General features: G+C 34.7%; 1 protein-coding gene across 2 annotated transcripts in view; it reads right to left on the reverse strand.

Annotated features, from left to right (window-relative positions):
- Positions 1-12,617, reverse strand: part of KMT2E (lysine (K)-specific methyltransferase 2E) — a 103,167-nt gene that overhangs the window by 46,870 nt on the left and 43,680 nt on the right. For both annotated transcript variants that reach the window (XM_012000368.1, XM_012000369.1), the window contains 3 exons: positions 5,522-5,636; positions 4,230-4,459; positions 1,014-1,094 (listed from right to left, as the gene is read on the reverse strand). In XM_012000368.1, coding sequence (XP_011855758.1) covers positions 1,014-1,094; positions 4,230-4,459; positions 5,522-5,636 — 426 coding nt within the window. The remainder of the gene's footprint in view (positions 1-1,013; positions 1,095-4,229; positions 4,460-5,521; positions 5,637-12,617) is intronic.

Raw genomic sequence — 12,617 nt, forward strand, 5'->3', positions numbered from 1 at the left:
CTTGAGCCACCGCGCCCGGCCATCTTTTGTATTTTTAGTAGAGATGGGGTTTCACCATGATGCCAAGCTGGTGTCGAACTCCTGGGCTCTTGTGATCCATATACTTCGGCCTCCCAAAGTGCTGGGATTACAGGCCTCAGCCACCTCGCCCAGCCGGTTTGTAATTATTTTTGTAAAAAGAATTCTTTGACAGACATATTCTGAAATATATATACACACAAATACATATATACTGTAATATACATGGATGAAATAATATGATATCTGGGATTTGCCTTAAAACAACACGTAAAGGGAGAAGAAACACACGGCAGTATACATGGGACAAGAATGTCGATAATTACTGAGGTAGGGTGGTGGAAATGTAGGTTCATTATATATTATTTTATTTTTACATAAGTTTGAAATGTCCACAATAAAAAGATTTTAAAAAACAAAAAAGAAATGTGGAAAACACATATTACAAACAGGAAGAATGACAGATCTACCAAATTCTTTAAGGGAGTATTCATCTAGTAACTCTTTAACATAGTGCATTCCAGTTAAAAAAGATGCCATCAGGTAGAAGATGCACTATTATTTTTTGCATCATTAATAAAGTAAAAACCCTATGAACTATGACACATTATTGATAGAAAGATATTTTCCTGATTTTAGAGTTGTCAGAATACAAAAATGATAGTAAGAATACACATAAAAATGGAAAAGTGTATGTTAGAATCGATAAAATACAGTGATCTATTAGTCCTTTTTTTTTGAAAAAACAGACTGGGTTTTGCTCTGTCACCCAGGCTGGAGTGCAGTGGCACAATCAAAGCTCACTGCAGCCTCAAACTCCTGTGCTCAAGCAATCCTCCTGCCTCAGCCTCCCAAGTAGTTGGCACTACAGGCATGAGCCACCATGCCCGGCTGTGATTCATTAATTCTTTAACTTGAATTCATAAAGGAGTTTCTGTTAACTAGTATTACCTCAGTAAAATTACTGGCAATGTTACCAGATATGTGCAACTTACCTAGGCTGACAACGTTCACATAGATATGTATCAGGAATATGCTGCCTATCAATCCCCATGCAGTCAATATGTTGCCAAACGCTTAAAAAAAAAAAAAGCAGAACATATGTAATATTAAGTCATCCTTAAATTAAGATTTGATATTCCATTTAACTATCATTTAATAAGCACCTACTTTGAGCTTAGCACTCCTAAAAGGGACTCTGAGAAACTCATAGAAATGTGTCTTCAAGCAGATAAAATTTGAGATGTAAAAGCAAGAGGACAAATATAGGATACATAAATGTTTAAAGCAAATACAATTTTAAAATATAAAGTGTATAATTTATTCTACAAATATTATTAGAAATCACAACGTAGAGATGGCCACACTACTTGTAATTAATGAGAAAAGCACCTTGGAGAATAATGAACTTGACTCGAACCTCATTTGGGAAATAGTAGGCTATCAGTGTAGCAACATTTATCAAATATCATTTATCAGATATGAAGAGAAGGTGGCCACAAGGTGCTTAACATATATGAAGAGAAATATTCATTTTGAGAAAAAGGAGGAGGTTAAAATTGGATTAGTGAAGTACAGTCAGATTATTTAGGACTTGGAATGTGCAGACGTGTGTAGATTTCCTCTGTCAACAGGTAACAATTAGAGGTGCTTTGGTGGCATGTAGTATTCAAAGAAGTTAAGAAACTGCAAGCAGAAAGACCAACTAAAGAGATGTTTCCAACATTCCACACTTGAGTTAAAGGAGGGCAGAACCAGAATTAACGCCAAAGAAAAATAAGTTAAAGAATATAAGAGACATTCTATGAAGATAGAGATTAAACCTAATTACTTTTAATGGAATACACGGACCAGTGTGAGGCAAATTTCTTAATTTGTTATTATTGTATTTTATTGCCAAGACTAATTTGTCTAAAGTTGATATGCCTGACTCCAAAAATAGTCTTAGTTATTCTTTACATAACAATAAACTACTTCTAATATATAACTACAGTAGCTTCCCCTTATCCATGGTTTGCTTTTCGTGGTTTCATTTACCTGTGTTCAACCACAGTCTGAAAATATTAAGATATTTTCAGGAAGAGGGAGAGAGGCGGGCAGAAGGAAAGAGAGAGAAGGAGAGAGACAAAGTCCGCATTTACTTCTATTACAGTATGCTGTTATAATTGTTGTTAATCTCTTACTGCATCTACTTTATTAATTAAACTTTATAAATTAGACTTTATCATAGGTATTTATGTACAGGAAAGAACAGTACTGTAGGGTTCAGTACTCTGCAGTTTCAGGCATCTACTGCGGGTCTTGGAACATATACCCCAGGGGAAAGGAGGGACTACTGTACCAAACTAACTGCTATTGTGTTGTTCTTTACTTTTCAACTGAGAATGTTTGGGCAAGAACTGACAGAATGTGAAATAGATATCAAAGTGGAAAAAAGATGTGAAAAAGAAAAGTAGCGCAAATGACAAGGGTTAGAATAACAAATTAAACTAAATTTGTGGGCAAATAATGATGTCATGCAGACAACAGAAGAAACAAAGCTAGAATATGAATAAATAATCAGAGCTGTGGATGTCAGACCTCAAAGAGATGAGTACAAGTAGTAGGAACATGTAAAAACAATGAGGCAACGTAAAGTAAGAATAGAGCCTTCCAGGAGACTACAGGCTGAGCAACAGAAAAACAGAATAACAAATATTAGATTCATAACAAAAAGTACTATCTGAGAAGTAAATAACTTGAATAATCCAAAAACTGTGAACTGGTCCTTCAATAATTTGTAGATGGATATAAAAACTCTTAAGGACATTTCTACTATTCTCTAATAGAGATAACTGTATATTATATATAGACCATCGCAGTTAAAAGAAAAACACTGCTAAGGTTATATATTAAAATAAAAATTATATACCAAATGGTATATAATTTATCACATTAGACAAGATGAGCCAAGAGAAAGCTTTTTTATATGATTGGCTACAATATGATTTGACATTTTCTACTATGAGGAAAGCAAAATGTCACTGAAGTTATTTTTAGTTTTTTAATTTACCTCCTAAATAAATTTACTGAAGTCATTATTCATGGTAGAATGTGTTACAGGTAATGAAAATTTATTTTACATTTGGAAAGATATTACAACATGTTTTCATTATTAAGATAAACTCAAAGTGTTAATATTAAAATTTTCCATAAAAATATCAAATTTTACATTCCACTTAATATTTGAATTTCTCATTTTTTGGCAAGAGTAAACAAACTTTTTGAAACATAATGCTAACTGCATGTTTGTATCAATAATATTCAACTCCTAATCACCTAATCTAATAGATGGGGATAATATTGCAAATAATGCAAAGTAATACTTGGCTTTAGGGTCCATTTTTATACTTACATTCAAATATGGGTATGTGCCATACCACATCACATCAAATAATTAAGCAACACCATAATGACCAGACGCAGGAAATTCTGTAAAGCTCCCAAACTTTCTTGCCCTCTACAATGCACTGCTTAAGTACTCTCCGCTTCCCACCCTATGCAGGGGATAAACTCAGTAACTTTCAGGCTGAAATCCTACTGTTCCCTCTTCATCCTCCCCAAATCCTTCCCCCGCATCAAAAAAAAAAAAAAGAAAAGGAAAACAAAAATGAAACAAAACCCCACTTTCTATCCCAATCACACCTTCTCTAGGGGAGGAGGCCTTTCTTGGTGGCTGAACCAGGGTTGGGGGAGGGGAGACTGGTTCTGGTTCAAGGAGACTCCAGAGTGCTGCAAGGTTCAAGTCAAAAGGAGGTGAGAGAGTCAGGTCAAACAAACATCAATCAAAATGTTTACTTTCCCCAAACTGGAAAATCACAGTTGACTAAGCACAAATTATTCCAAAGGAAATACAAATGACTAAATTCTCTCATTTCTATCTCGTCTACTGCTATATTTATGTACTTGTACTACTACTGAACTAAGTGAAAAGAAAAATGTGATCCTACATGAATAAAGTTCAGAACTGACTATTACTCAGTTAACAACAGGGACTTCTAGTAAACTTTTTTCACATACGAGGCTTTTTCTAGGACTGCATCAATAGTAGAAGTCCCACTTAAAATATGTATTCATTAATTCCCTTGAAAGTGACTTTAGTTATCTTTTCCAACATTACCAAAGGTTATCAGTATTCAAGAAAAATAAAATAATGGTGTAAAATATTTTACCTGCATTTGTCACAACAGATCATGTATCCATCATCATGTGTAAAACCACATATGCACCTGGTTACATCAGTACCATAACTTCCATCCTCAGATGTGCTGATTGTAGTAGCACTGGAAGTTTCATCAAAATTAGGAGTGGTAAATATGCCTACTTCGTTTTTGCTAATAAGGACTGATGGAGGAGGGGAAGCCGGAGGTGTTGGAGGAGGACGAGCACCATAATTATGGTCCTGAATAATTAAACACAAATATAGCACAATATTATTTAACTTCAACAATGATATGAACCAAGCAACTTAAATAAAATTCAACCCTTAATTTTAATACTCAAGAGATACGAGATTGGCTCATTCCTTCCTTAATACCATTTAAAAAATGACTTGGTGAAGCCAGATATTAAACCACAGTAGTAAGTGAATATATCTATCTACAAAGTGGGAGTGGTCACATTCACATCCAAATTTCATTCCTTCCCTACCAAATCATAAGATATCTTCACAGTCCTATGGTCACATACATAGCTCCACCTCCAAGATGAAAGAAGGTATTAAGATGTGAGAATAGAAGTGTTAAAAAAAAAAAAGGAAAACAGAAAAACACACATCTCAGAAATATGGAGCCTAAAGAATAAAAAAAAAGACATATTTATCACTATAAAGAATATAATACAGGTTTTTTTAATTTAGTAATTTTTATTCTGGTACAAGTAGTAAACATCTCTCATAATTCTACCTCCATAGTATCACAAATGTGTTACTATGTAATTACATTTGAATCTAAATGCTGCCTCTTACTAGATATGCAGTATTTAATAAATTAGATAGACTTTCATTTTCTCATCTATGAAATAAAAGATGAAAACTACATCTCATGAAGTTGTTTTTAATGATTAAATAATATATGTCTGACACATAACAAGTGGTCAATAAATGGTAACTATAAAATTTATGATATAATTCAAAAACTAAAAATTAAAAAATTAAAACAAAATTAATTACTGTATAATTCAAAACCAATAGTAGGTAGTACAACACAACCTTATCTACATTCTCTTAGGAAGTAAAGAAATATCAAACTATTAACAGCATACACTGCAAAATAATAAGAGAAGCTCTTCACTTTTATAGAACTTCAATCCCTTAATGGTTAATGAAAAATTAAACACCTAATTATTTTGATAGTATGAAACAACCATGCTTTTTAAACACGCCGTTTTAAGCACAATATCACACGCATCTACTTTCAATATCCAAATTTAAAAATGTTTCTTCAAAGAAATGTTTAACACTTACCGCATAGGGCAAACCAATGTAACTGTGTGAATGATGTGAGCTGCTGGTATATAACTGGTGGGGATAACTGTTGGATTTCTCAACTACCACAGGGCTAGCTTCTACGGATTCTGGTCTGGGGGGAAAAAGTTGCATCAAAGAGAATTCCATTCATTTTTTTCTCTTAATCAATTAAAATGATAAAGTACTTACAGTAAAATATTGGCTATACATATACAATACCTACTTATAGCAGGTGGATGCACTATAGATAAGATATATCCCATCTAGATTATGTGTCATAAGCAAACTTCTGTTTAATTAAGTAAATGTCCCCCTCCAAGGTCAAATATAGTTTCCCTCTCTCTCATTAAAAAAAATTACTAGAGGCCAAATATTATTTAATAAACCCTACGGCACTGAGAAAACTAAGCAAAGGGGTGCAAAGAAGTGGTAGAAATAATTTAAGCAAGACTAAAACACACAGAATCTATATGGACCTCAAGTGGAACTGAAGTATGCATTTCAGTGTTCAAAAATATACGCATGTGTTGAGTGTGACCAGATATTAATATAATAGTGTCTTGAAAATGTCAGTAAACTTAACGAATAGGAAGTTTCACAATAAACCAAGATTTATGCCTGAAAAAAACATAAATAGCCACCTGTAAGATGAGTAATTCTGGTCTTAGATGATGGAGACTGACCAACTACTGATACAACATTTGCCCACTGTTGTTGACTTACAAGCTCCCCGGCCTCGCATTTTACATACATCACTTTCCCAACTTCTTTACTCTTACCAATCCTCCTGAGCTCTATTTGGTTAATTCCTATTGATCGACGAGGTTGTGAACCTACATCTGAGGTCAATTCACACAAATTAATCTCTCCCTTGCAAATACTCAATAACATGATTTGTTTCTGTGCCTTTGTTTTACAAAACTATAACATCACTTGAAAAATTTTTCATGACAATCTTTATCCTACCTCCTATTCAAAACTTTCCATTAGAAGTTAGTACTATTTGCACTATTATTTAGTTTAAGAATTTTTAGTGGTTATATTCTGATTCGTCATGAGACTATCAGCATAAAAAACATTTTTTACAGTCAACTGCTTCTTAATATACTGTCATCCCTTCATCAAGTCTCAATTTAGCTCTCAGTGGCTGCTGTTGTAAGCACTGTGGGCCAGAATTAGCAAAAAGAGGAGACATAAACTGAGGTTATCAAATGGTTCTAAAGGAGATTGCAAGGAGTCTCCAATATGTTCTGAATACAGTCATGCTTTGCTTAATGTTGGAAATATATTCTGAGAAATACATCATTAGGTGATTTCACTGTTGTGTGAACATGACAAGAGTGTACCTTACACAAACCTAGATGGTATAGCCTACTACATACCTAAATGGCATAGCTATTGCTCCTAGGCTACAAACCTATACAGCATGTTATGCACTGAATATTGTAAGTAATTGTAACACAATGCTAAGTATTCTGTATCTAAACATATCTAAATAGAAAATAAGGGCTGGGTGTGGTGGCTCAGCCAATGATCTCAACACTTTGGGAGTCTGAGACAGGAGGGTCACTTAAAGCCTGGAGTTCCGGAATAGCTTGGGCAAGACAGCAAGATTTTCTCTACAGAAATTAAAAATTAAAAAAAAACTAGCCAAGCATGCTGGCACACGTCTGTAGTCCTAGCTACTTAGGAGGCTGAGGTGGGAGAACTGTTTGGGCCTAGAAGTTTGAGGTTACAGTGAGCTATGATCATGTCACTGCACTCTAGCCTGGGCAACAGAATGAGACTCTGTCTCTAAAAAGAGAAAAAAACATGTACAGTAAAAAGACAATATAAAAGATAGAAAATGGTACACGTGTAGAGGGCACCTCCAATATAATTTTACGGGACCACCATTGTATTATGTGGTCTGGTGTTGACCGAAACGTTGCTATGTGTGCATGACTGTACCTTGAAAACCAATATTCACCTGTAATCTCAGCACTCTGGGAGGCCGAGGCAGGTGGATCATGAGGTCAGGAGTTCAAGAGCAGCCTGGCCAAGATGGTGAAACCTCATCTCTACTAAAAATACAATAAGTAGCCAGGGGCAATGGCAGGCACCCGTAATCCCAGCTACTCGGGAGGCTGAGGCAGGAGAATCGCTTGAACCCAGGCGGCAGAAGTTGCAGTGAGCTGAGATCGCGCTACTGCACTCCAGCCTGGGGGACAGAGTTGAGACTCTGTCACAAAAAAAAAAAAAAAAGAAAAGAAAAGAAAATCAATATTCAGCTAATGTTTATGCTGTTACATTAAGAATTCACTTATTCATTATTTTAAAAGAAATGTTTCTTAATTTCAAAATTAATAAATGCTCATTGTAGAAAATCTAAATATAGCAGTAATAAGGAAGTGAAAGCCCATGTCTCCACCCAACTCCCAAACATTCCCATGTTAATACTGCCATGTATCTTTCTCTAAACTTTTCTATGCATCATTATATCTACACAATTTTTGCTTTATAAAATCCGAAAATATACTCTATGTATTCGTGATTTACTTTTTCCATCTTTAAATATCAACATATATACTTAATTCTTGGTAATAACTGCTTATTTCATTATAGGAATATAAATTTATTTAACAATTTCCCCTACTGGTAGATAATGACATTACTTCTATTTTTCACTATTAAAAGTATTACTGCAAATGTACATCCATTTATCTTTTCTGCATAAATGACAGTATTTCTATAACATGAATTCCTGGAGGTACAATTGCTGAACAAAAGGGCAAATGTCCATAAAACTGACAGATACTACCAAACTGCCGTTGATTACAACAGTGACACTTTCTAAATTCTTTAAAAATTACATGGAAGGAAGAAGTGAAATTTTAGCAATGATTTACAATAATATTATTAAAGCAACATGCAGGAACTGTGGCCAGAGCACAAAGATTCACTCTTAAAAATTTAGATCAAACTCTGCAAAATGTGTTACTAAAAGGTGTGGGCAAAACTTGGGTATTTTGGAGTAGCGGCCATAACTTTTGCAGTGCAAAACTAGCATGGATTTCTTTTTCCTTCTTCCCAAATGTAAGGACAGAAGTGTTACATTTCTAAGTGTTATATATACTTCATAATTATTTATAGAAGTGTTTATATAATTATGTATCAAAACATAATCCATGATGCAGTGTTCATCCTATAGAAAAATGAGATTTCACACACACAATTTTGATATCACAGTCAGAGAGTGAAGAGCTTATATAGTGGTTTATATTCATTAATATACTGCTTTGTATGTTCTTTTTTTTTTTTAACCTGTCAGCAGAAAGTATGTATATGTTCTAAAATCACTGAATCCAAAAAAGATTTTCTCTTTATCCATGGGAAATTTCCCAAAAGATATTCATTGCATACTCCAAGAATTCAAAATGTTCAAAAATTTTCAAAATGGTCAAAATTAAACTGCAATTACTTTTGCACCAACCTAGTAGCAGGTAATGAAATTATTCCCAATATATAAGCAACAAGGTATGGTCAAAACCACCATAATTTGTAGATGAAGTCACCTTTTCAAAAACTCTGAATTCTGTTTCCAACAAGTAGAATAACTGAAATGCATAAAAGGGGATTCTAACATGCAACTCAGCTCTGTAACTAAAATGGTAAGTATATTCTCTTGTTAATACATAAGCCAATACTTAGGTGCTGACTGCTTCTTTTAGAAATTTCCCAACAGCTAAAAAATGCAGAAGGAATAAATAAATTAGAAAAATAACTACACTGCAACCCTTAAGAGGTTATATATCTAGGCAACAAACAACCATGGATGCTGAAACTCTTAGGTAAAAGGTTGATAGGTAGACAATACCTGAATCTGTTGATCATTATTATTATCATTAGGAGTTAGACAACCAAGCTTTATTTGCCTCTCCTAATGCTATGTGATAGGAAGTACACAGTCCCACCTACAAAATATCATACTGAAAAGAAAAAAAGAAAAAGAGAAAAGGAAAAGAACAGAACTTGAAGCTAATTATATCTCTAAATCCAAATACCAGTTTATCAGAAATATGGGGGAAGTAGAATATTACATGACACCAGAAGGAGGCAATCAGCCAACTCCAGAATGTTAAAACTTCCATAGGCCAAATTTTCCAGTTTCTTCACCAAGTCTACAGCATAAAGGAAAACAAATTTTAAAAGAGGGATGTTGTTATAGATGAAGAGAGATTCAAGAGACATTTCAAGCAAATGCAGTGTGTGAAATTTTGTTTGGATCCCAATTTGAACACGTTACAAAAAGATTTTTGAGATGAGTGAGAAAATTTGAAGATGAACTGGATATTTTATGTTAATTTTGTTATATAATAGTACTGTAACAGAACAAAAAAGTCCTTAACTGTTAGTGATAGATAACTGAATAATACATGGGTGAAATAATACCTGGCTGACATTGGAATTTGTTTTAAAATACTTAAGAGGCTGGGCGCAGTGGCTCATGCTTACAATCACAGCACTTTTGGGGGCAAAAAGGGAGGATCACTTGAGGCCAGAAGTTCATGACCAGTCTGGGCAACACAGCAAGATCCCACCTCTACCAAAAAATGAAAAAATTAGCCGGGCATGGTGGCTCACACCTAAAGTTCTAAGCTTCAGCTACTCAGGAGGCTGAAGTAGAAGGATCACTTGAGACAGGGAAGTTGAGGATGCAGTGAGCTATGATCATACCACTGTCAGCCTAGGTTGACAGAGTGAGACTCTATCAAAACAAGAACAAAAAAACCAACTGAAAGACAGATGAAACAAGATTGGCAAAACTTTGAATACTGCTGAAGCTAAGTAATGGCCACCTGGGATTACTATTCTGTTTTACATACCATCATGTATATATTTGCATTTCCATACTAAAAAGTGGAAATAAAAAAGTTCCTCAAGCATTTTTATCTTACATTTAATATCTCTATACACTGGGTACCAGCAAGAACAGTAGTCTATCGTTTTTCCTCCAACTCACAAAGATGTCCTCGGCATTTCTAAACCCCTATTTGTAGAATATCTCTTAACCCTTACTCCTTAATTTCAACACATTTTTCAAGGTTTATTTCAAGTATTCTTAAAAGAGCCCTTTCTTGACTGCTTCAACTCCCTAATTTTAGTATTCATGAAGCACTTCTTTACTGTATTGTTACTACTTTTCACATTTTTGTGCTCTGCTAACAATCTTCTATCGTGCATCTATTATTTTTTTTTCCCAAACTCTTTCTTAATGAGACATTTTCTCCAGTAGAAAGAATGCCATATTCACTTCTGAACTTGAGGTTTTTTATTTGTAAAGTGGGAATAAGGATATTTGCTTTACCTTCTTCCCAGCAAAATGAAGTTCGAATGATATAAAGGATGGGCAAATACATTTTCTCAACTATAATGCCTTACACAGATACATTACGCTACTTATTTGTTCAGAATTTGTTCTCAAGTACAACTACAAATACTCTGAAGCTCCTTAAAAATTGTTTTATAACTTCAGTTCATAATAATTCAAACTTCCAATAGAGTGATTCTATGTATAAGCCCAACGACACCTGTTTTCAATAAATCACTAATTTTGCTAGAGGAGACAGAACCTATTACCCTAGTAAAAGAAATTTACTACCAATAATATATAGGAAAAACCCAGTAATGCTGGAGGAAGACAATACCCCATGCATATGCAAAAAGACAGGAAAACATGGCAGGTGGAATCTTCAAGTAGTATGTAAAGGTCAGACTTCAGGAATAGTGTTTATTCATGTAAGCAGTCTCTCAAAAGCAAGTAATATCTAAATGCCTGTAATAGATAGAGTCAGATTTTCCTTTGGAGGTTTGGATTTAGAAAAGCATCACAATAAACTGTATCTCTCTGTGATCTTATAAACATCTGACACAAATTCAAGTACTTGCACTGAAATCTCATGGCAGCACTTGGTATAAAGTGGTAGTGATCTGGAATGATCCCAAATATACTTAAAGTTTTTTTTCTAGCTCCAAATTAAATAGCAAATTTTTTAAAACATCAAAAAGCTCACAGAGACCCCCAGAGACTACATTCATTTAAACCACTTTGACAGCACTGATTAAACAAATATTGAGGGCTTAATGTTCACTAGCGACCATCAGAGACACAAAGATAAGACACTGTCTCTGCCTTCAAGGAACTTACAATAATGTAGTTTTCTTTCAATCAACAAACATTTGAGCACACAGTAAGTACCAGGCAGTGAGATACTGTACCAAATGCTAGAAATAAAAAAATAAAGTGGTCCTTCTTAAGAAACTGACTTACAGGCAAACAAACAAGTGTAATAATAATTACAGTAGTGCCATCAGAGGTATGCACAGGAGCCTTCATAACAGTAGTCACATTTAAGCAAGTTTTAAAGAATGGCAATTTAACAAGTCCATGAAATAGAGGCAAAGAGATGGAGAAAGTACTCCAGACAGAAAGCACACATGCAGTCAAAGCTATCAACATGACACATTTAAGCACATTTCTCTAAGCATGATCTACAGACAACCAGCAGCACAATTACCTGTAGTGCAAGTTGTTACTTTTCACAGCTCTACTTAAATGTAATGAACCAGAATGTTTAAAGATTGGACTTAGAAATCTACATTTCAATAAACATCTTCGATTTTACGTTCACTGAAGTTTAGGAAGAACAGACTGAAGAAGAATTACTAAAATTCAGAACAGTTAAAGGAGTGGAGGACGTGCCAGAGATGAGAATAGACAAGGACCAGTTCAAGAAGAACCCTGCGTATCCAGCTAAGGAATGAATATGATCTCTTATCCTGAAAAACTACACAGAGGGCCAGGCACAACAGCTCACACCTGTAATCCCAGCACTCTGGGAGGCCAAGGTAGGAGGATGGCTTCAGGCCAGCAGTTTGAGACCAGCCTGGGAAACATAAAAAGACCGCATCTCTAAAACAACAACAAAACAAAAACAAAACAGAAAAATGGCCAGGCATGGTAGCTCACACCTGTAATCCCAGCACTTTGGGAGGCTGAGGCAGGAGGATCACTTGAGCTCAGGAGTTTGAGTCCAGCCTGGGCAATATAGTG

The sequence above is a fragment of the Mandrillus leucophaeus genome, unplaced genomic scaffold, assembly GCF_000951045.1.
Source record: "Mandrillus leucophaeus isolate KB7577 unplaced genomic scaffold, Mleu.le_1.0 Scaffold627, whole genome shotgun sequence".
NCBI classification, from domain to species: domain Eukaryota; kingdom Metazoa; phylum Chordata; class Mammalia; order Primates; family Cercopithecidae; genus Mandrillus; species Mandrillus leucophaeus.